Source organism: Coenobita brevimanus, chromosome 83, assembly GCF_032717465.1.
Source record: "Coenobita brevimanus isolate Jiangsu-jjx chromosome 83, ASM3271746v2, whole genome shotgun sequence".
NCBI lineage: Eukaryota > Metazoa > Arthropoda > Malacostraca > Decapoda > Coenobitidae > Coenobita > Coenobita brevimanus.
Genome location: NC_137036.1, coordinates 2,321,679 through 2,347,500, shown reverse-complemented (window position 1 = coordinate 2,347,500; position 25,822 = coordinate 2,321,679). Strand labels below are relative to the sequence as shown.

Here is a 25,822-nt window from a genome sequence, read left to right as displayed (position 1 = left end):
AGTCAGTGGCCACCCCTTACGGGATTATGGCGTCTGGCAGTAGATAGATAGATAGACAGTTCTCGGCTGCTAGGAAGAAAGGTGAGTTAGAGGGAGGGCAGCTTGAAAGCAAACCGGAAACACCTCACACACAACTAGAATTGTCAGGCCAGAGTGTGTGGCGTCCATGGCATAAAACTGCTCCAGGGGTGTGGTGGTGATGATGATGATGATGGTGATGATGATGGTGATGGTGATGACAACGATGGTGACGATGATGATGATGGTGATGACAGCGATAACGATGACAGTGACGATGGTGATGGTGATGACAATGATGACGATGATGATGGTGATGACAGTGACAAGGGCGATGATGATGATGGTGATGACAATGACAACGATGATGATGATGACAGTGACGATGACAGTGACGATGGCGATGACAGTGACAATGATGACGATGATGATGATGACAATGGCAATGATAATGATGGTGATGGCAATGACGATGATGATGATAGTTGTAGATTTAGAACAGACTGCACCGTTATCCTCTCCACAAGGCATTGGGGTTTGATCTTCGGATACTGTCTATCTGTCTATCTATCTGTTGCCAGATGCCTTAATTCCCTATACAGGGTGGCCACAAACAAATCCCCTCCACGTTGCCCTGTCTCCCGCCACTTCACTGCCCTGCTCCCAATTCACTTACCCCTCTCTCATATACCTCTCCACTCAATCCCTCCATCTCAACCTTGGCCTCCCCCTGCCTCTCTCATATACCTCTCCACTCCATCCCTCCATCTCAACCTTGGCTTCCCCCTCCCTCTCTCATATACCTCTCCACTCCATCCCACCATCTCATCCTTGGCCATCCCCTGCCTCACTCCCCCCTCCACCTCACTCACATACACTCTCCTTGTCAGTCTCTCACTCTCCTTCCTCTCCACATGGCTACTGTCATCTCTATCATTTATGGCTGAATGAATCCGTCTTTCTATTTACAGAGTTGCGCGAGGCCAAGGAGCGGAAGAAAGCCCAGGCCAGCTTGCAACGACAGGAGGAGCAACTTGCCGCGGCCGTTGCAACATGGAACAACGAGATTATACCCAAGTGGGACTGCATGTGAGTCAAATTGTACTGATTCAAAAGTTCCTGTACACTGTCACAACTCTGTCCATTTCCAGTCTGAGGTTAGTTGTGTGTGTGTGTGTGTGTGTTATGTGTGTGTATCTGTGTTGTATGTGTTATATGTGTGTATGTGATAATGGATGGATAGTATGTTGTATGTGTGTGTATGTATGTTGTATGTGTTATATGTATATGTGTGTATGTAAGCTGTATGTATGTTGTGTGTGTGTTGTATGTGAGTGACAGTAGGGTAAAGTTAGGGTTGGCTGTCAGAGGGAAATACAGCCACTGAAAACTTGGTGTACAGTTTATAAATATGATGATGATGATGATGATGATAAAGATGATGATGATGACAGTTACAAAGATGATGATGATGGTTGTGGTGGTGATGATGTGTAGAAAGGTTTTTTAGGATGATGATGATGATGATGATGATGATGACAGTTATAAAGATGATGATGATGATGATGATGATGGTGGTGGTGGTGATACAGATGAGAATGATGATGATGATGATAACAGTTACAAAGATGATGATGGTGATGGTGGTGGTGATCATGTGTAGAAAGGTTTGTTAGAATGATGATGATGATGATAGTGACAAAGATGACAATGATAATATTTGATGATGATGATGATGATGTTGATGGTGATGATGATGATGACAGTAGCAAAGATGAGAATTGTAATAATGATGTTGATGATAATGACAGTGACAGATGAGATTGATGATGATGATGATGATGACAGTAGCAAAGATGAGAATGGTAATTGTTGATGTTGATAATAATGACAGTGACAGGTGAGATTGATGATGATGTTGATGATGATGGTGATGATGATGATGATGATGACAGTTACGAAGATGATGATGATGATGGTGGTGGTGGTGGTGGTGGTGATATTTTCCAGGCGCAACCACAAGAAGTGTCGGGAGCTGTGGTGGCAGGGGTTACCATCGTGTGTAAGGGGTAAGGTGTGGAAGCTGGCCATCGGCAACGACCTCAGCATTACACCAGAACTTTACAACATCATGGTGCAGAGGTGAGGCAAGAATTAACTCTCCTCTTACTGGTTCCCTTCAACCTCTCTTTGCCATACCGTTGCATCTTTATCTCTTTAAGGTGAGGCAAGAATTAACTCTCCTCCTCTTACCTACTTCCTTCAACCTCTGTCTCTTTGCCGCACTGTTGCCTCTTTATCTCTTTAAGGTGAGGCAAGAATTAACTCTCCTCCTCTTACTGGCTCCCTTCAACCTCTGTCTCTTCGCCTCACTGTTGCATCTTTATCTCTTTTCTATCGCTACTTCAATGGTCACGGCTCCCCTGAACTGTCTGCTTGCATCCCTCCACCACCACGGCAGATAGATAGTATTGACTTATGTAGGCGTTGGTACTGCGTGAGTGATACAAATTTCCCCCAGTCCCCTCCCTGTTATCAGAAAGGAGGATGGTGGACTGCTATCACTTGCATTTCACTGGGTTTACAGATGAGCCTTGGGTTGGAATTAGTACTGATTTGACTGGACTGTATTGGTGTTGTTGAGCAGCACAGGCTTATAAAATGTACCCTTGCTTCGCACCAACAGGTCTGTGGATAAGAGTGAGCAGGGTGTGGATTGTGGCAGTGATGTCAGCAGAGATCTGAGGGAGGGAGGAGACCAGGAGGCAACCGTTGACCTGATACGACTGGATGTGTCTCGCACCTTCCCTCACCTCTGCATCTTCCAAAAGGTACATGACATTCAGGTCTTACTCCACCCCCTCAACACAGGCATATCATTGTTATTGTGACAGGCATATCAGTGTTATTGTGACAGGCATATCAGTGTTATTGTGTTCTTGCCATCTCCTGAAGATTTTATTAAGTGTAGAAGAGATTTATGGAACTGTAAGAGGTCGAGACAGCCACAGTTAACTCTCACTATAGCCGCGGCGCACGACTCTGAGGTTGTCATTATCGTACCCTGGCAACCTACCATTCAAAAGTGCGTCCCATTTCGTGTATAACATGAGACGCAAGTGATTCATGTATAATATGTTCGTGTATAATAATATTCACGTATAATATATTCGTGCATAATAATATGATTCGTGTATAATTTGCTATGAAATCGGACGCACTTTTGAATGCTAGGTTGCCAGGGTACGATAATGATTACCTCAGAGTCGTGCCCCGCGACTATAATAGATGTCCTTCCATTCGTTCATTCAATCGTTTGTTCTGTCATTCGTTTGTTCATTCATTTCGTGGCAGCTTTATAATGAATCATAGCAAGTATAAGTGAATGATAGATATTCCTTCACCAAGAGGTATATAATAACAAAAAGTGAAGCAAGTATAAATGAGCATTATTGGTATCTTATCATTGAGCAAACTATTATATATACAGTGCAGTATTTCAGTATGACCTTGCCCTCAGGAGTTCTCATAGCATTACTGTACTCTAACTATCCCTTGCCCTAATCAACACAACTCACTGTACATCCTGTTCGTTCACTGTATGCAACAGGTCAGCTCTGGAACTGTCTCCTCTGTCTGCATTTCCTACTGCCTATGACCTCAAGCCTTTCAAATGCAGTGTGTCTAGAACTGTCTTCTGCTGTCTGCATTTCCTACTGCCTATGACCTCCAGCCTTTCAAACGCAGTGTTTCTAGAACTGTCTCCCTCTGTCTGTATTTCCTACTGCCTATGACCTCCAGCCTTTCAAACGCAGTGTGTCCAGTCTTCTCAAAATGAACAGATCTTGAATTTGGCTCACTGTTATCTTGTTTTTGTTTTTTCATAGAGCGAATAATCTTGTGGGCTTCCGGCCATTGGTTCCTTCTTTCTTGCTTAAAAAAACAAAACAAAACAAAACATAAATACTGTCTGCTTCCTGATAGTGCTAGAGGGGGATACTGTTCAGTGACACTGATGTAAAGGATCAGCTGTGATACCCAGGTGTGTAAATATCCCTCAGCTCGTGCCCTGTTCCCAAAAGGGTGATGGTGAACTGCAGGACTGTTTCAGCCTGCAGTTCACTAGATTAACATTCAGGTAAACCAGGGAATGCAACATCAAACAACAACAACTACTATTACTATTACTCCTACTCCTACTCCTCCTCCTCCTTCTACTACTACTACTATTACTACTGCTACTTTACTACTACTGCTACTACAGTGTTTTCCTATAACTGCTCCTTTGTAATTGTCATTATTTTGGTATCAGGGTGGGCCGTACCATGACCCGCTTCACAACATACTGGGAGCCTACGCGTGTTATCGTCCGGACGTTGGCTATGTGCAGGGCATGTCCTTCCTGGCGGCCACACTGCTGCTCAATATGGCCGAGGCCGACGCCTTCACCGCCTTCACCAATCTCATCAATCGACCGGCGCACATGGCATTCTTTAGAGTGGATCAGCCCATGGTGAGTCTGTCTATCTATCTATTGCCAGACGCCTTAATCCTGTAAGGGGTGGCCACAAACAAATCTCCTCCATGTCACCCTGTCCCCCACCATTTCACTGCCCTGCTCCCAGGTCTCACCCCCATCCCTCAAATACCTCTCCACTCCATCCCTCCATGTCATCCTTGGCCTCCCCCTCCTTCATCCCCCTCCACCTCACTCACATATACTCTCCTTGTCAGTCTATCTCTCTCCATCCTCTCCACATGGCCAAACCACCTCAGTGTATTGCTGCCAACGCTTCCTATCACATCCACATCCACACCACAACGCTTCTTCGCATCCGCATTTGTCAGTCTGTATCTCCATGCGACCTCACAGGCTCCTCTTAAATAACTGCATGGTAAGTGATGGAGATTATACACACAGTAATTCATTCACTTTTGGCAGAATTTTTTATCCTCCTGTAACCTATATCATGTACAGTACTTCATTGGCAGACTTAGACAGTACTGTGACTCTGCATCCCTTCTGAAGTCTGCATCCATTCCATTGCACTTCTTTGTGACTAGCATCATATTCTAGTGTTAGTCTTATCATTATAGCTCAGTACATGTATTCAGGATGGAAAGATGTCAATTGTGGGCCAAGTTAAAGTGAAAAGAGTTTAGAGCTGAATATAATTTACATTGCATACATAGATAAGGAGATAATAGATAGATCAGAGAGAGAGAGAGAGGTGGGAGGGAGAAATTAGAGGCAATGAGAGAGCAAGAGGGAAGGAGGGGGTTTCCTTCCCCATTCCACATGACGATGATGACAACAGTGACACTGGTAATGATAATGATGACAGTGATAATGATAATAATAATAAAATAATGATAAGGGTGATGATGACAATGATGATAATTCCAGTGTCATGTTCTTTCAGATGGAGGCGTATTATCGAACGTTTGAGGAACTCCTGTCAGCCAATTTACCCCAGTTGGCCGAGCACCTCCACAGCATTGGTGTCACGCCGGACCTCTATGTTTTGGACTGGTTGTTGACGGTGTTTGCGCGGCCGCTGCCTCTGGACGCTGCCGTCAGGATCTGGGATGTTTACCTGAGGGACGGCGAGGAATTCCTGCTCAGAGCTGCCATTGGTGTGTTATACCCTTAGGTTATATACTCATCTCATATACCCAACAGATATATTCATGTGATATACAGTACTTACTTAATATGTAGCACTGTACACCCTGGGTGGAGTGCAGCAACTGTGCTGTCCACCCAGGAGCCAAATCTCCCTACACCTCACTGTGGATAAGGACTCTGGTCTGACTGGGTGAGGCGCTGTCTACCACAAGGGGGTGCTGGCTGCCCGCAGTGTATGTACTGTTTTGTACTTGTACATTGGCCCCACAGAAGCAGTTGGTTACCTGTGGTTAATGGGTCTGCTCAGCCAGACAGGCCGGGTTAAGCAACAACAACATTTAGACCATGAAGGGTACTAGTGTGTCTTGGTCACTTTATGTGATGGCAGGTGTCTGTATGTTGGGCCATTTCCCTGTTCAGTCCCATAGCCTGGATGTCGTCACTCAGGCCTCATCCCAAGTGTTCCTCAGTCTGCCTCTGGACATTCTTCTTAGCCAGTCCACCTTACGCCTCCTTCCATCATGTCCACACCATCTCAGCCAACCCGTTCACATCACATCACTAATATATCTCAGGTCAAATATTCCCTCCACTCCACTGTTCTCACTTCTGTCACTCACTCAGGTTTGGCTCATCCTTGTGTACATTTTAATTTTTGCTCATTTTAAGCACCATTATCCTCTTCCCCACAGGCCAAATTACACCATCATTTAACTCATCAAATCTCATACGTGTTTTGTGGCTTTATATTTTTATTGTATCACTAATTTGGTTATGATGCCACTGTTTGGACAAGGTACCTCACAGCAGGCAGGTTGATTGGACAGTTTGAGGAGTAGTCACTTTTCACAATGCATGTTAACACCTTCAGTATGGGTATTTTTTTTTTTTTTTTTTTTAATTGCTCTTGATTCCACTTGGGAAAGGCATCATGTATTGAATGGGTTAAAAATGCTGTTTGTGACCACCCAGTTCAAAAAGTGTATGCAAAGCTGAATCCTAGCATCAGGAGGCAACACAGATACAATATAAAAGATATGGCTGACCACAACAGGTTAAGACATATGTATGTTCTCTGTTGCAGCTGACATTCTAGATACACACAAAGGAATTGTTGTTATGAGTAACCCTGGTCTGCCTGCTTGAGCACACCCATCAACTGCAGGCAAGCAGCTGCCATTGCAGGATTGTCCTGTGCTGTGAATCAATGTTCCTTTGTGGCAGACAGCAGCTTACCACAGTGAGATGTGGGGAAGAGTGTGTGGAGGTTTGGTTCCTGGATGGACTCCACATTTACTTCTCTAGATCCAGTTAACAAGGGTACCATAGTAGGCATTACATCAGCCTGTTACAGTAACAAGGGAATGGTTGTTACAGTAAATCAGTAAATATATGTTTGCTTCATGACACTTGTTGGACACAGATCTCTTCAGCCAAATATAATCATGTATTAGTAGCCAGAATGAAATGTGTGATTAATATCCAGCACTGCAGAGGAAGATGAGTCAGTGTTTGTGTAGTCATAATATAGTATGAGTGGGATGCCTTGACTTGGTGGCTCAGATATGATTGGGTGACTCAGATGCCAGGCTCTACAAATGTCCCTCAGCTGCCTTCCTGTCCCGTGTAAGGAGGATGGTGGACTGCAGGATAAGGACAGTTTCTGCCTGGAGGCCACTGGGTTCACATTCAGATGAGCCTGATGCCACAAGAGTAATAACAGCAGCAACTCACACAATGCTGTTTCCAGTTCCCACAGTGTACCATCCTGACAATTACTGTATCGTGCTTCTTTGTACTCATATTGATAGTGGTCTATGTAACATCTTCGTGGCTGTGGTGTAATGGTGGACTAATCATTTTGTTGCAGGGATATTGAAGCTGTATGAGGTGGAGTTGTGTCAGCAGGTGTGCACGGCCACGGCAGCGCAGTTCCTGACCCGCCTGCCCGACGACCTGTGTGCCGACGCTCTCTTCCGCACACTTACCTCCGTCCGCACCTCCGCCCACAAACGCCCCTTCACCACCATCCTGCAGTCCCACATGGTGTCTGAAGCCACTGTGACGTGACCTAACCACACCCGACTTCCTCACAACCCAGCCTAAAATACTCCTTCACCACCATCCCACAGACTCATATACTGCCCACAACCACCCTGACTTAACCTAACCTGCTCTACATTACCCTACACCACACCACCCCACCCTGCCCCACCTCACCCAGAGTAAATCTACACTAACCTAACCTAACCCAACCCTCACCTCCGTCCACAAATACCTTCTTCCCACCATCGTCAAACTCACATGCTACCCAGAAATACCATGTCCACTTCTGCCCTGATTCTCGGCCATGGTTTTCCCTCAGCACTTCCTCACCAGCATTTTCCAGACCAGTACTTCCCATTTCTTCCTCCTTTTCAAGCGTTATTTCCATCTGTGTGTGTCGTGGCATGCGTTTGTCTCCCTTTTAGTTTTTCTTCTGTTTTTAGGATGTTTGGCCCATTTTTTCAATTCCACACTTCATATTCTTTCTCATTTCCTCTCAGTTTTTGTCACTAAAGAGTTGACATATACATTTTGTGAATTTTATGTGGAGAGGATGGAGAGTGAGAGACTGATGAGGAGAGTGTGAGGTGGAGGGGGAGAGAGGAAGGGGAAGGCCTAGGATGAAATGGAGGTATGGAGTGGAGAGGTATATGAGAGAGGGGTGTGTGAATTGGGAGCAGGGCGATGAAATGGCAGGGGACAGGGTGACGTGGAGGGGATTTGCTTGTGGCCACTCCATATAAGGGATGAAGGCATCTGGCAATAGATAGATAGATAGATAGATTTTATGCTTTGTCTTCTTCCATGTGTCTTGTGTCTTGATGTCACTGGAGTTTGGTCTCTCCTCGCAGTCTCTATCTATCTGTCTATCTATTGCCAGACACCTCAATCCCATTCGGGGTGGCCACAAACAAATCGCCTCCACGTCGCCCTTGCAGTCTCCTGTCCTTAAATCTTCAGAATTTTATATCAGAGAGGGTAATATGATACTGTTGCCATTTTTACACCCACATATCACTGTGTTAGGGTGTTGTGTTGGGCTTGGTTAGTTTGTCTGTTAGCAGCATAATTGAAAAGGGGTAGAACTGCACTAAATTTGTAAGTACTGTATTGATGTATATGAGGGAGGGGGAGTGAGTTGGGGGGAGGGCAGTCAAATGGTGGGTGACAGAGCAACTTGGAGGCGTTTTGTCTGCGGCCACCCTTTGCAGGATGAGGGCATCGGGCAATAGATAGATAGATAGACAGATCCTTATGGACCATCCGAGGAACAGGTGATGAAGTTTTAGGCTCCCAAATTTAAAGGTCGAGGTCACAGTACTCAGTCAGGTGTTTGGCCACGATTGGTTGTCTCAGCATCAGATGTGTAGGCCGTGGATCTTCACTCACCAGTCGATCCATTTCTATAATTACTCTTATAATTTTCTCTTTTTTTTCTTCCTAAAGATGGCTGAGAATGGAGAATGAAAGACTGACTAAGAGGGTGTATGTAGGTGAGGGGGAGGGAAGGGAAGACCGAGGATGAGGTGGAGGGATGGAGTTGAGAGATATATGAGGAAGGGGGGAGTGAGTTGAGGGGAGGGCAGTCAAATGGTGGGTGACAGAGCATCTTGGAGGCATTTTGTCTGCAGCCACCCTTTGCAGGCTTAGGGCATCGGGCTATAGATAGATAGATAAAGGTGGCTGGTGGTGGTGTGGTGTAGGACATTTTTGAGGAGGAGTCAGGTGCTGTGTACACCCATATGCAAAACTTCTCTGACACTTTCCTGCTGGGTGTAGTGATGAAAGGTGTATGTGTATGCAATGTGTGTATGTGATTGAAATATTTAGGTGACAGCAAAAGAGTATAAGAAGGAAGGATTTTGGCGTTTCATTTCGTTTTGTTTATAAAGGCGCCAGTGTAGTTGTATGTGTCAGCCTTGGTCACCTAATGCCGGCTGTCCATGCTGCTTGATCTCTGGCAGCCTCCCTGTTCAGTCATTTATCCCAGATGCTGAGGGATAAATAAATGTATGGAAGACATGACATGTTGACAGAGGAATGTGGGTGAAGTTTTATCTGTGGCTGTACATGTTTGAGTAACCAGGAGGTGATGAGGTGACTAGAGGTTTGAGTACATGTAATGCTAGTACTGTGCTACCCACTCTGAAATGCCATAGAGTACATCAGCCAACCATCCCACACATTATCCATCCAGACTCCTTAATCCCGTAAGGGGTGGCCACAAACAAATCGTCTCCATGTCATCCTGTCCCCACCATTTCACTGCCTTCCCCCCAGCTCACACACTCCCTCTCTTATATACCTCTCCATTCCATCTCCCCACCTCATCCTTGGCCTCCCCCCTCCCTCTCTCCCCTTCCACTTCACTCACATACACTCTCCTCATTAGTCTCTTGCTCCCCATCCTCTCCACATGGCCAAACCACCTCAGTATATTTCTCCAAACACTTTCTATCACATCCACATCTGCCAACACACCTGGTAGTGATGGAAAGAAGGGCCATCTCTGAACAAACAAATGACTATGAACTTGCATGTTGGTGATTGTGTGGTTGAAAATAGTGATTGTAAAATGACCAGTGAGGCTTCATTCAATACCATAGTGATCAGGTAAGCATAAAGTGTGATTGTTCATCGAAAAAGTTCCTAAATTTTGAGTTGGTGGAGAAGAGACTGACTAAGAGGGTGTGTGTAGGTGAGGTGGAGGGAGGGAGAGGGAGGGGAAGACCGAGGATGAGGTGGAGGGATGGAGTTGAGAGGTATATGAGGGAGGGGGAAGGGTAGTCAAATTGTGGGTGACAGAGCAACTTGGAGGCGTTTTGTCTGTGGCCACCCTTTGTGGGATTAGGGCGTGGGGCTATAGATAGATATATAGATAGATCGTCTAGACCAAACATCGGATGTATTGTCACTCACAGCCAAACGGTTAAAGATAGATAGATACTCAGTTCTTGTGTTTATAATTTGGTTTCTGAGACTTGGCTTCCCTTATCTCAGAGGGCGTGGTATGGGATTGGCTGTTAATTTTATGTGCTGCTTTATATATTTGAGAGGAGCCTGTGGAGTCACATGGAGAGACAGACTGACAAATGAGGATGTGAAGGAGCGTTGTGGTGTGGATGTGGATGTGATAGGAAACGTTAGGAGGAACACATTGAGGTGGTTTGGCCATGTGGAGAGGATGGAGAGTGAGAGACTGACAAGAAAAGTGTATGTGAGTGAAGTGAAGGGGGAAGAAGGAGGGGAAGGCCAAGGATGAGATGGAGGGATGGAGTGGAGAGGTATATCAGAGAAGGGGGGTGAGACCTGGGAGCAGGGCAGTGAAATGGCAGGGGACAGGGTGACATGGAGGCAATTTGTTTGTGGCCACCCCTTACGGGATTAAAGCGTCTGGCAATAGATAGATAGATAGAATAGATAGATTTATTTGTATGCTTATTTGGTACTGTAGCCCTTTCAGTCCAATGATTTTTTTTGTACCTTGTTTAAACTAGCACCAATGAGTCTCCTTGGTTACTAGTGTTTGTGTTGATGATCCATAGTGATGAGGAAAGAATGAGTCTCCTTGGTTACTAGTGCTTGTGTTGGTGATCCATAGTGATGAGGAAAGAATGAGTCTTCTTGGTTACTAGTCACGCCATCCCATACTCGCTCACTCTGCCTCCTTCACCTCTAACCATACTCCTTTCACTTTAACCTGCCCAAAAATTGACACCTCTCCCTCTTGAATGCATAGCTATAACAAGAAATACACATTGTAGCCCTAGTCACAAAGAAGTGCTGTGGAAAGGATGTAGAGCCATAGCATTGTCCAGCTCCCAAACACTTTTCCTTAGTGATTTATTTTGCTTATTACACCTCACTGTCCTCTTGTGTGTTATATAAATCCATCCAAATATCACCATACTCTGCATAAATAACATACAAAGGATATAAACCACCCATATTCAGAAATAAATCACTAAGGAAGAGGTGTTAAGGAGGTTACAAAAAAATCCTTCCAATATCACCATACACTGCATAAATAACCTACAAAAGGATATTAACCAGCTGTATCCAGAAATAAATTGCTAAAGAAGAGGTGTTAGGGAGCATCCTTACCAACAAGAATACAAACCATGGTGTTATTTGATTGATTGATGTGGTAGGATGTGGTTTGGTCATGTGGAGAGGATGGAGATTGAGAAACTGACGAGGAGAGTGTCTGTGAGTGAGGTGGATTGGGAGAGAGGGAGTGAGAGGCCAAGGATGAGATGGAGAGATGGAGTGGAGAGGTATATAAGATAGCGGAGCAGTGAAATGGCGGGGGACAGGGTGATGTGGAGTCAATTTGTTTGTGGCCATCCATTATGGGATTAAGGTGTCTGGCAGTAGATAGATAGATAGATGTGGTGGGAGTGTGGACAGGGTAGGTGGGTGTGGTCAAGGCCAATTATAATGCCATTTTGGAGTGGACATCAATTTGGGTCATTTTATTTTCATGGAGTGGAGAGATATATGAGAGAGGGAGGTGTGAGCTTGCGGAAGGGCAGTGAAATGACAGGGGACAGGGCGACATGGAGGCGTTTTGCTTGTGGCCACCCTTTACGAGGTTGAGGTGTCTGGCTGTAGATGGATTTTCTTGTCGCATGGACTCGTGATAGCGTCCCTCTCCATTACTTAGCAAAAATTAAACAGAAAATACATTGAGGTGGTTTGGCCATGTGGAGAGGATGCAGAGTGAGAGACTGATGAGGAGAGTGTATGTAAGTGAGGTGGAGGGTGGGAGAGGGAGGGGGAGGCCAAGGATGAGATGGAGAGATGGAGTGGAGAGGTATATGAGAGAGGGGGGTGTGAATTGGGAGCAGGGCAGTGAAATGGCAGGGGACAGGGTGACGTGGAGGCATTTTGCTTGTGGCCATCCTTTACAGGGTTGAGGCGTCTGGCTATAAATAGATAGATAGATAGATTCAGTGTAATAATGGTACACATTGGCTGGAATTATTGTACCATTTTAGTTCATGTCTAAGGCCAGTAATCCTGTCAGTTAAGAAATCTCCCTAACACCTCTTCCTTGGTGATTTATTTTTGGATATGGTTGGTTTATATCCTTTGTACATTATGCAGTTTATGGTGATATTGTAGGGATTTTTATAACTCCCTAATACCTTTTCCTTAGTGATTTATTTTTGGATGTGGCTGGTTAATATCCTTATGTATGTTATCTGTGCAGAGTATGGCAATATTGGAGGGATTTATGTAACACAGAAGACAGTAGGGTGTAATAAAATAAATCACTTAGGAAGAAGGTGTTAGGGAGCGTCCTCAGTCAACAAGTACAGGCCAAAGAGATGCTTGAATTATTGGAAGGATTTATGCAACACAGAAGAGGACAGTAAGGTGTAATAAAATAAATCACTTACGAGAAATGTGTTAGGGAGCTTCCTCAATCAAGAGCCAAGGAGTTGCTTGAATTATTGGAAGGATTTATACAACACAGAAGAGGACAGTAAGGTGTAATAAAATAAATCACTTACGAAAAAGGTGTTAGGGAGCTTTGTCAGTCTTTCAAACGCAGTAAACGAATTATAAACGAGTCACCAAGGGAAGTACGCTGCTCATCTACCCATAAATCTACTGGTCTACCCTAGCCTAGCCCCAGGACCCTACTTACTGGAGGGGGTGATATGGGATTGGATGTTATATCGTTGATGGAAATTACTCAACCACGTCGTTAGAGCTGAATTATATTTCTTGATATAATGGTAAGATATGGGATTGTTACTGTTGTTGCGTTTGTGTAGTGTGTTGGTGGGGAGGAGAGATTGGGATGATGGTGATGATGATGCTGATGATGATGATGATGGTGATGATGATGGTGATAGTGATGATGATGATGATGGTGATAGGGATGATGATGATGATGATGGTGGTGATGTTGATAGTGATGATAATGATGGTGATGATAGTGATGATGATGAGTGTGATGTTGATAATGATGATTATGATGGTGGTGGTGATAGTGATGATGATGATGTTGATGGTGATGATGATAGTGATGATGATGATGTGAGAGTGGGTTGTTGGGGGAAGAATGAGAGGGAAATGTAGATGATGCGGAGAGAGAGAGAGAGAACAAAGTGTAGTAAAGTGGGATGGTTGTGAGGAGAAGGAAAGAGAGAGAGAAGAAAGTGGTAGGTGAGGAGAAAGAGAGGGAGGAGAAAGTGGTAGGTGAGGAGAAAGAGAGGGAGGAGAAAGTGGTAGGTGAGGAGAAGGAGAGTGAGGAGAAAGTGTAGGTAAGGAGAAGGAGAGGGAGAATGAGAGCACGGTGGAGAGACAAGATGGCAGGGCAGGGCACGGTAACCTTAAACCCTGGCTAGTTCTGTACTGCATTCTGGCTCTCCATTGCACCTACACTGTTCACTGATGCAAAATTAAATAGTTATTGCAGAAGTACATGTCTGCCTATCTATCTATCTATTGCCAAATGCCTTAATCCCTTATTCTGGGTGGCCACAAGCAAATCGCCTCCATGTCACCCTGTCCCCCCGCCATTTCACTGCCCTGCTCCCAATTCACACCTCCCTTTCTCTTATACATCTCCACTCCATCCCTCCATCTCATCCTTGGCCTTCCCCTTCCTCTCTCCCCCTCCACCTCACTCACATACACTCTCCTCGTTAGTCTCTCACTCTCCATCCTCTCCACATGGCCAAACCACCTCAGTGTAATTATGGATATAGCATTGTTAACAACATCACAGAGCTATGATGCTGTATATTATGTCTCCTAAAATATTGAAAATGTTGTTTTGAATGGGGAACTGACCCACTGCATTCAGAAAGGTGTCAAACCCTGTGGTAGAGTGTATCTATCTATTGCCTGATGCTATAATCCCATAAGAGGTGGCCATTTGACTTTGAGTTATTTGTTTTATGGGGAGGGACACTAACCCTCCACCAACCCACTTACTGACACGTAGGGAACACGTATGGTTTGGCTATATGGTTACCACCCAGCGTTGTAAATGGTTTCTTGGCTTACAGGAAACCATTAGGCTTGTCACTCAATGTAAAGCCACCTGTAAAGGGAAGAAAAGCAATAAGAAGTGACAGGAAAGATGGGAGAAATAGGAAGAGAGGAGGACAGGCACAGAAAAAGAATGATAAAGGCTAAGGAAGAAATAGGCAGCACTGCATCAAGTGAGTGGATGATGGTCACCGATATTGTGACATGTGGGAAGAAGGGTTGTTCATGAGGAGGGACAGAAGTGCCTAAAGGAGTCACAGAAGGTTTATAAAATATGATGTATAGTGTACTCTGTTAGCTTCAGTTTATGGGGAAGGATTGTGTGCAGTAACATTGAATATAAGGTCACATTATTTAGTTATATTAAGGTGGGAGGAGTCTGTGCTTTATGGCGTAGTGGTTTAAGGATGCCAGTCGGGGTGGTGATGGTGTTGGTGGTGGTGGTGGTGGTGGTGGTGGTGGTGGTGGTGGTGGTGGTGGTGGTGCCTTGGGTTTAAATCTTGGTGGCTGGTGGGTTGTCAGTCCAGTAAAACCACAGTGGACATCAGCCAGTCACCTACCCTTAGGTGTCCTTGCCTGGGTGCTGTGCCGTGGATCCCTACACCTTTACTCCTTGCGGTATGATAACTTTATTATTATTACTATGGCCTCAGACGGTTTTACTTAGCTCTGAGGCATCTTGTTGCAGTGAAGGGATTAAGGCTGATGTGTATTAAACTGCACTGTTATGAAACCTGTCCCAGCACTATGTAAAGTTGTCCTGTGGCATTGTATATAAAATATAAAAGACATCACTGACCTGCAGTGGTTAAGGAGTGTACAGCTATATACAGGTGAATGTATTTTGATTTTTACTCTGCTGTGGTGCTGACAAGGAGCTGACAGTGGTGCTGTGTCTGGTAGTGAAGCAAAGCAGCTGCAGCATCCACTCAGGAGGCAAACCACCTCACATTTCCCTGCACCTCACAATGGGAAGAACCCTGGTCAGACTGTGGTGAGGTGCTGTGTACCACAAAGGGTCTCCAGAACCTTATACAGTGTATTTACTGTACTGTATCTGTAGGACAGCCCCACAAAACCAGTTGCTTACCTGTGGTTGATGGGTCTGCTAGGCCAGACAGACTGAGGTTAAAGAACAACAACAACTCTGTCACTGCAAGGATGTCATTTTCATTTTATTCTTGTCACCAGATGATTTTATTCAGCGTAGGGAAGCATTTTTGACTTGACGGGTTAGACACAGCCTCTGCCATGGATTAGTGTCTTTCAGTAATCTGTTCACAGCCAAAGGTCTTCCTTGAACTGAACAGAATCGCATGGTGGTTGGTGCATGACACTGAAACAGGCGTGATGGGGCGGCAGCAAATGAATAATAGGCAGTGAAAAAAGCAGTGAGAAATGTGTGCTTAGGCCGTCATCCAGTGTGTTTCCTCCACGTTTGGTTAGTTCACGGAAAGTGTAGCAAGGAAAGTGAACAATTACCATCTTGAGTTTGTTTATAAATGTGAGGTGGATTACAAGAACAATTTATTACATTATTTCACCACAATATTCAAGTGTCGTCATCATCATCATCATCACCACCACCATTGCCATCATCATCATCATCATCACCACCACCACCACCACCACCACCACCACCACCACCACCACCACCACCATTGCTGTCATCATCATCATCATCATCATCATCATTTAGAGTAGGATAATGATGTTAATGATGATAATGATGATTCCTATGCTTTGTGTATAATATGATGTTTGTATGTTTTATATCTGAACTATATATACAATGTTATTCCCACTTCCTTGCTTGGGTGATGACACTTCAATATTAGAGAGAGAGAGAGAGAGAGAAAGAGAGTCATATTGCCCCCTTTTGAGGTGTAGGGTCGTAAGGCTGCCATAATCCAGTACACATAACAGTAGATTTTTTTTTTTAATGTGAGGAAGAAGGAACCAAAGGATGAGCCCGCAAAAACGTTCCTTCCAAAAAATAAATAAATAACAGTACAAAATAGAGCCAAATTCAAAATGATGACACTACTCCTCTTTGTGGCATCACTGCTTGACATAACACAGTCACCTCATGGCAGTCAGACCAGTGCAAGGCTTTCCCTCCAACTGGGGCATGAAAACCACTACACCACTAGAATACTGTGGTGTAAGTGGTGCCAAGAATTTCCCTAACTGCTGGCTAGAGTTGAGAGGCTGCTAGAGATCAAGCAGAAATGAGAGCCGCCATTAGGTGACCAAGGCCTACACTCGCAATCATGTTGGAGCAAGACAAAGAAAAACAACAAAGCTTTACTACTGTCTTTCTTGTCAACTAACTATCTGTCTGTCTATCTATTTATCTATTGCCAGACGCCTAAATCCTGCAAGGGGTGGCCACAAACAGATCACCTCCATTTCGCCCTGTCTCCTGCCATTTCACTGCACTGCTCCCAGCTCACACCCCCCTTTCTCATATACCTCTCCACTCCATCCCTCCATCTCATCCTTGGCCTCCCCTTCCTCTCCCCACCTCCATCTCACTCACATACACTCTCCACTCCATCCCTCCATCTCATCTTTGGCTTCCCCCTGCCTCTCCCCCTCTCCACCTCACTCACATAGACTCTCCTCATCAGTCTTTCGCTCTCCATCCTCTCCACATGTCCAAACCACCTCAGTGCCAACTCACGAGATTAATTTTAGTCATAATCTTCTCAACAGTCCAGGCATCTCAAAATGAACGGATCTGGAATTGGCTCTGTTGTGTATGGTTTCTTGGAGGGAACGATTGTGTGGGTTCCTAGCCTTGGGTTCCTTCTTCCTTGCATTAAAAAAAAAGAAACAAAGGACCACTAGATCCCTGTTTGCTCTCCTTTGTACTCAGTTCCTTCTTCCTCACATTAGAGAGAGAGAGAGAGAACACCATTATATATCTTTGTTGCTGTCTTTCCTCTGTACTCCTTTGCATAAGAGATGGGTGGAGGTTTATCAGCCAAATGCCACCAAGAGAGAGAGACAGAGAGGGAGGGAGAGAGAGAGAAAGAACACCATTATATCTCTTGTTACTAGCTTTTCTCCTTTGCACAAGAGGTGGGTGGAGGTGTATCAGTCAGAAAGAGAGAGAGAGAGAGAGAGGGAGGGAAGCAGAGAGAGAGAGAGAGGGAGAGAGAATGAAAGACCCATTATATATCTTGTTGCTTGCTTTTCTCCTTTGCACAAGAGGTGGGTGGAGGTTCATCAGTCCAGTGCCACCAGGGGAAGTAAGGCAGGTCATGTACCCGTAAATCTAGTGTATGGCGGCTGCACCTCACCCCTGCACCTCAAGGGGAGTAATATTTGTGTTACCATTTGTATTGCTGTCAATTTGGCATCATTGCATTATAAACTGAGTGTGATATAGAGTAGACTTAAGGAAAATCTATCTATCTATCTATCGACAACCAGATGCCTTAATCCCAGGGGGGGTGGCCACAAATAAATCACCTCCATGTCACCCTGTCCTTCACCATTCAGGCTGCTCTCCCTCCATCTCACATCACCCCCATTCATATACTTCTTCATCCCATTCCTTTATCTCAATCTTGCTAGAGGGGGGTGGCCACAAGTAAATCACCTCCATGTCACCCTGTCCTCCACCATTCAGGCTGCCCTCCCTCCATCTCATGCCACCTTCACTCACACATATACCCCATTCCTCCACCTCATCCTCCATCCACAAGGCAACTGGCTGTGGATAGAAAATGAAAGTACAGTAGAGAGAATTCCTATATTGTTGAAGGGAGTGCAAGTAGGCGTTTTTTTTAAGTGTTCAAGCAGTTATCAAGGGTGTTTTATGAATCTCAGTAGTGGTGTTTTAGCTCAATACTGATACTGATGTGTTTTAGGAGATTTATATATATTTATTTAAGCTGACATACCCAGTGCTTGTGTGTGTATATATTGAGACAGCAAAGACTACATACAGAACCCCTTAGCATGGCTTGGTGTTGATGGCACTCTTGCTCTTGACAGTCAATTTTACATCAAAGGAGGGCTGTTTGATGGAGTTTATCTATCTATCTATCTGTCTGTCTATCTATCTATCTATCTATAGGTTTTGGCAGTGTAGGAATAAATGAAGGCTGCAGCTGACCCCTTCAGATTAAAGTCTCTCTCCTAAGTTGAAAAAATCATCAAGAGGCAGCAGAAATCAAACAAATAGGGAGGCTGCCAGAGATCAAGCAGCATGGAGGGTGTTATTTTATTCATTTATTAATTTTTTGGACTGCCAGACAGCTTGAGTTAATCCGGACAAGGCCTCACACACCGAAAGGATTTACTGAGGCTGTATGACACTGACGAGGGGCCTTCGTGTAGTGGCACTGTGCATCCTGGGTGAAGCAACTGCAGCATCCACCCAGGAACCAAACCCCCACATATCCCTGCACCTCACTGTGGCAAGAACCCAAGTCCAACCTAGTGGGGCGCAGGATCCCCACCCGGTGTATGTACAGTACTGTACCTGTATGACCACCCCACAGGATCAGTTGTTTACTTGTGGTTGATGGGTCTGGTCATTCAGATAGGCCAGATTAAGAACAACAGCAACAACATCTAAGGCTATATATAATACTAATCCATTTTGAATACTCTCTCCCTTAAATTGTCTGTTGATGGCAAGAGTAAAATGAAAACGTGTTTGACTTGAAGGGGCTAGACTTGATGGATGATATTTAAGTAAGAGTTTGTATTGTACATTGATATACTCAGACTTTGGAATCTATGCATATGTTTTGTTATGGAAAATTTATATATATAGGGATGTATAATAGTGGAAGGCTTTTGTATGGAATATGTACTGGAATGTATTAGTCCCTTTGATGATGGTGAGGTCTGTGTATGCTCCCTTGCTGCTGCTTAACCACTGTGTTGTGTTGATGAGAAACACACTGAGGTGGTTTGGCCATGTGGAGAGGATGGAGAGTGAGAGACTGATGAGGAGAGTGTATGTGAGTGAGGTGGAGGGTGGGAGAGGGAGGGGGAGGCCAAGGGTGAGATGGAGGAATGGAGTGGAAAGGTATATGAGAGAGGGGGGTGTGAGCTGGGAGCAGGACAGTGAAATGGCGGGGACAGGGCGACATGGAGGCGATTTGTCTGTGGCCACCCCTTACGGGATTAAGGCGTCTGGCAATAGATAGATAGAATTTGTCCTTCTACCGTATGGTGTGATCCAGCATGTGGTGCCGGCGTGTGGTGGCACTGATATAACGAGGTGAGGGAGTTGGCTGGTATTACATGTACCCCATAGCATCCTCCCTCTGGCCTGAAAGGAGGATGTTAGACAGCAGAAGGACAACTACAACAACAGCAGCAGCGAAGTGGAGGGGTTAAGGGAAGCATCATCAGTCACTGTTTTCATCTGATGGAACTAGACCAGTGCCACATCCTGAATATCAACATATAAAATTCAATGATCCTTAGTTATGTGTTTGGAATGAGTCTCCCTAGATAAACCAGTCCTCCATCTATGTACACTTAGCCATCAACTGAACTGAATGGGGGTTAGGGATTTCCTACAAGTGAAACGGAACCAGATATAGTAAAGGTTAGGCCACAATGTCAAGTAAACTGTTCTGTCTGTCTGTCTATAGCCAGACACCTTAATCCCGTAAGAAATGACCCTCTCTTGAAATTGTCCCTCTCCTGTATTTTGTTTTTCTCTTGGAAGGAACAGTAATTTCATCCTCGTGGCCTTTGGTTCCTTCTTTCTAGCATTAAAAAAAAAGTGCAAATCGCCTCCATGTTGCCTGTCCCCCGCCATATCACTGCCCTTCCCCCAGCTCACTCGATGGGGTAAAATGATGAAGCAACAGCAAGGATGAATTCAGAAGGACGTCATTCAATCAGAGGGGCTGAATGCAATACTGAAATATAATAGATAATATTATCAATTTATCATGAATCTCTAATACAGTGTTTATCATCATCATCATCACCATCATCATCACCATCATCATCATCATCACTAAGCAGAATTTTACAGATGGTGTCTTGCCTCTGCACCTTCAAGAGGATGGTGTAGGGTTGGCTGTTTTGTTTATATGCTTTTCAAGGCTCACAACGGTTCACTCATTTTAAGTGTGTGTGTGTGTGTGTGTGTGTGTGTGTGTGTGTGTGTGTGTGTGTGTGTGTGTGTGTGTGTCCTGAGAGTGTTCATGTTATCTGTGATGTTCATTTTTAGCATGGGAGGCCATTCCTGTGTTAAAAAAAAAAAAGTGGAGAGAACATGAAGAAGGTGAAAAAGTTACCCATAATAATTCATTTCCTTGGCATCGCTGACGACTCACACGCTATAATTCTTTGGTCCAGTGGTCGTCTTTTGTGTTATTTTATTATCGACACTCCCAGGCTCATAGGGAAACTCTCAGCTGAATGAGAATGTGTGGTGTAAGTCTGATTATAATACTAGAGCTGTTCCTGCCATGAGAGGGGTCCATGAGAGCTGTTAAGAATATGCCTGTTGAAAGGTGTCTGTGTGAAAGAGTTGGACTGTTTTGTTATCTATACTAAACAAGGAAGAAAGTGATAAGGGGGGAACTATTGTATCAGCAGCATGTCCAGTGAAATATAATTCATGTTTGTGTGAAGTGCTTGAAATTAATTGTATGTACTGTCTATACTGTCTAGTGGTTTGAACGCCCCAGTTGGAGTGACAGCCGTGCATAGGTTTGAGCCCCAAGAAGTGTCTGGTGGCTTTTCAATCCCTGGCATTCACTTGATCATATACCCATACATGTATTGGACTGGTAGCCTGTCGTGGGGCCTCTACACCTGGTATGGGGTAAAATGGGATTGGCTGTTTTGTTGTCCTTTCATTCATACAGCATCATGTGTCATCCTTACACCATCACCCGTCGCTCATGTTATGTGTTGCTCCATTTTATACTTGTTGCATTTCAAACACTTTGTCACCATAAAGGAGCTTTTATTATATTTACTCTGGTTTTATTAATACCAACGCCTTAATATTACTCCATACCAATCATTCTTTTTAAAATAATCCCCAGAGTTTTATCAAACTGTCCATCATATGAAGCATTATTAAAATCTTCATAGTGAAGGACAGTCTGTTGGGGATGCCTTCACCTGGTGGCACAAATGTCCCTCGGTTCTCTTCCTATTCACTGAAAGAAGAATGGTGGTCTGCAGGGCAGGGGCAGCTTCAATCTGTAGTCCACTTTGTTATGTTCACATGAACTTGGGGTCACAACACCATCACAGCCTTCAAGAACTGCAGCAGTTTGTGGGCTGAGTGAGACCTGATAATTCAGTGTCTGAGTATGCTGTGGTTGACAACACATTTATCTCATGGGTCACACAGTATACAGTACAGGTATACCCCGGTTTAACGATGCAATTGGTTAGGTAAAAACCCATCGCTAGGCGGGGTATTGTATATCAGGGTAGATTTAACGTGTAAAATATAGGGATGTGTTTTTCAGCCTTGGGCTTCCCCCTAATCAAGTCCTAAACCCACCCAAATGAGTCCAAAAACAAGTTTAAAGCCAATCTAAATGGCCTAACAGCTGTACAAGAAGCTAACCTAAGCCTAACACCGGTAAATAACTCATCAAAATCAACAAATAAAATCTGAAAATCATGAAAAATAGGTCAGAAAATATCAAACACCTCTCATCACTTACTTCTTGTAAGTCCATGTCCAGTCCTGGTCATCATCCATGCTATCTCCCCTGAGGCTAGGGGTCATGTGGGGCTTCCAACCACTCACTCATCCTCCTCAAAGTCCCCAAACCCCATTTCCAGGGGTGGATCAGAGGGGGGGGGAAGCCTAGTGAGGTGGGTGATGGTAGTGGGAGACATGCACTGGCTCTGGGGGTGGTGATGGAGTAGTTGGTGAGTGGGGTGTGCCTGCTGAGATAGATGAGAATGGTAGTGCGTTAATGGACATTTGTGCCGGGAAGGGGTTGGTAATAGCCAATACAATCTTCAGGCACAAAATGATCCGCAGGTATACTTGGCGAGTGATGAGAAGGGTGGGTGGTGAACTGAATGAAAGGAAGGCAATGATTGATTATGTGTGTGTGGATGAAAGGATGAGAAGGTGTGTAATGGATGCAAGAGTATATAGAGGTTGGGGGAGTGGACCACTACTTGGTGGTGGCCTGTATCAAGGTCCAAGTAAACTGGAGAAATAGAAGAAGGGAAGGACGGGAGGAAGGAGTAGGCGCAAAGGGAGTGGAAGTGCTACAAGAGGATGAGAAAAAGGTGGAATACAAGAGGGAAGTGGAGGAGTGATTGGGTAAATATGGAGTGCAGCAGATGGAGGACGTGGAAGGTGTGTGCAAGATATTTACAGAAAAAATATGTGCAGCATGTAAGGTGGTGTGCAGGATGAAGAGAAGACGAAAGGGGGTGCAAGGAACAGCATGGTGGAATGAAGAGGTGAGGCAGGCTGTGGCACAAAAGAAGAAAACATATAGTGAATGGATGAGAAATAGGGATGTGGAAGAAGTTGAGAGGTGGAAGAGAGAGTAATATATAGAGAGGGAGAGAGAGGTGAAAAGATTAGAGAGAGAAAGAAGAGAGTGGATGAGGAATTTGGAAGATGAGTGTAAAGTGGAGGGACTGTAAGAAAATGTTCTGGAAAGAGGTAAAGAGACTTAGACAGGGTGGAAGTGAAGTTAGTAGGGGAGTGAAAGATAAAAATGGTAGATTACTAGTGGAGAAGGGAGAAAAAGTGAGCAGATGAAGAGAACACTTTAAGGAATTGGTGAATATAGAGAATGAAAGTAATGTGAGTATATGTGGCTGGGAGAAGGAAGGATGTGAGAAGACAGGAAGAAATCAGTGGGATGGAAGTTGTAGAAGCAATGAAGAAAGTCAAAATGGGGAAAGCCCCAGGAATTGATGGAGTGTGTGGTGAAATGCTGAAGCATGGGGGGGAGATAGTAGTAGAATGGATGTGGAAGATGTGCAGATTGGCCTGGGAGGAAGGTAGAGTCCCAGAGGATTGCAAGGCAGGTATAATTATTCCCCTGTACAAAGGAAAAAGGGAAAAAGAAGTGTGTGGTAATCACAGGGGCATTAGTCTTCTTAGTGTAATAGGAAGTATATGGTAGGATACTTATTGACAGAGTTAGGGAAATAACAGAGGAATTAGTTGGAGAAGAACAGGGAGGCTTTAGGAAGGGAAGAGGTTGTGTAGATCAGATATTCATTCTTAGATTTTTAGTGGAAAAGTTTCTAGAGAAGGGAAAGAAGTTGTATGCGGCTTTCATGGATTTGGAGAAAGCATATGACGGGGTGGATAGACAAGGATTGTGGAAAGTATTAAGAATATATGGAGTAGATGGGAAGTTGTTGAATGCTGTGAAGAGTATGTATGATGGTGCTAAGGCTGCAGTGCGTGTGGGTAGTGAACTGAGTGAGTTTTTCTCTTTGAAGGTTGGCTTGAAACAGGGATGTGTCATGTCTCCATGGTTGTTCAGTCTGTATATGGATGGGGTTATAAAAGAGGTACAAGATAGGGCAGTGGATGTTGGAATGGCCCTAGTGAGAGAGGGCAGTGTTTGGAAACTCCCTGTAATGTTGTTTGCAGATGATACTGTGTTGTCAAGTGAAGAAGAAGGGGAGCTGTAAGGCTCAGTGGATGAGTTTGGGAGAGTGTGTAAGAAATGGAATCTAAAACTGAATGTAGGGAAAAGTAAAGTTATGGTCTTCGAGAGAGGAGAAGTCAGTGAATGTACAGTGAGGTTGGATGAGGAGGAAATGGAAAATGTGAGTACGTTTAAGTACTTGGGTAGTGTGATGAGTAAAGATGGAAATTTGGAGGGTGAAGTACTTGAAATGATACAACAAGGAAGAAAGGTTGCTGGTTCCTTGAAGTCAGTGATAAGAAACAGGGAAGTGAGCATGGAAGTGAAAAAGTTACTACATGACAGTATTGTGATACCAACTCTAATGTATGGAAGTGAAGCTTGGACCTTGTTGGAGGGACACAAGTCTAGAGCGAGAGCAGTGGAAATGAGTTATTTAAGAGGAGCCTGTGGAGTCACATGGAGAGACAGACTGACAAATGAGGATGTGAGGGAGCGTTGTGGTGTGGATGTGGATGTGATAGGAAGTGTTAAGAGAAACACATTGAGGTGGTTTGGCCATGTGGAGAGGATGGAGAGTGAGAGACCGACGAGGAGAATGTATGTGAGTGAGGTAGAGGGGGGGAGAGGGAGAGGGAGGGGGAGGCCAAGGATGAGATGGAGGGATGGAGTGGAGAGGTATATGAGGGATGGGGTTGTGAGCTGGGAGCAGGGCAGTGAAATGGCAGGGGACAGGGCGACGTGAAGGCGATTTGTTTGTGGCCACCCCGTATGGGATTAAGGCGTCTGGCAATAGGCAGATAAATAGATGTTCTCTCTCTCTCTCTCTCTCTCTCTCTCTCTCTCTCTCTCTCGAGCGGAACCGGATACGAATTTTACTTCCGTTGATAAAAACTTGAATTGAACTCGTACTTATAAAGGATCCCCGTTTTTAAAGCAAGTAAGATCTCCGGTACGGTTAATGATTACCATGAAGTGATCGGTTTTTGTTTATCCATTGTTAAATTAAAATATTAACTATTGTTAGTGAAAAGCTTGGTAGTTCTATGACTGAAGGTAAATACATGACACACTCAGGCGTTTATAAATCCTGCCATGTTTGTGATCTGGCATCGCTGGAGACGAACCGAACACGTGATTCCAAATTATATTAAAAAAATGAAGGAAAAAATGTGGGTCGAAAGATGGAAAAGACAGAAATGGAACTCAGAAAACTACACGATGATTAGGTGTGCAAACAGTGATGAGGAGACAGTAAATTCAGTGAAAATGAAAGTAGATTATGGATCAAGTAGTGAATAATTGAGCATCAGTGAAAAGGAGAAAATAATATACAAATAGAGGGACAGTTGGAGAAGGCAGTCGTTTCACTGTTGCATTGTGTCGCAGTTTTGACAAGATTGGAGCCGAACCGAACCCACATGTTGGCAATGTTGATAAAAGTGAACACCTGTGCTGGTGATGATGCAGGTGTTCCTGGGCCACCACCACCACCACCACCACCACTGTACCGTGCTTGGCCATT

At 44.5% G+C, this 25,822-nt stretch overlaps 1 protein-coding gene across 1 annotated transcript in view; it reads left to right on the top strand.

The window, feature by feature from the left end:
- Positions 1 to 7,807, top strand: part of LOC145409765 (uncharacterized) — a 49,274-nt gene extending 41,467 nt beyond the window's left edge. The window contains exons 4-9 of the mRNA XM_080280066.1: positions 990 to 1,107; positions 2,029 to 2,160; positions 2,705 to 2,849; positions 4,331 to 4,531; positions 5,442 to 5,655; positions 7,518 to 7,807. Coding sequence (XP_080136192.1) covers positions 990 to 1,107; positions 2,029 to 2,160; positions 2,705 to 2,849; positions 4,331 to 4,531; positions 5,442 to 5,655; positions 7,518 to 7,717 — 1,010 coding nt within the window. The 3' untranslated portion in view covers positions 7,718 to 7,807. The remainder of the gene's footprint in view (positions 1 to 989; positions 1,108 to 2,028; positions 2,161 to 2,704; positions 2,850 to 4,330; positions 4,532 to 5,441; positions 5,656 to 7,517) is intronic.
- The last annotated feature ends 18,015 nt before the right edge of the window (positions 7,808 to 25,822 follow it).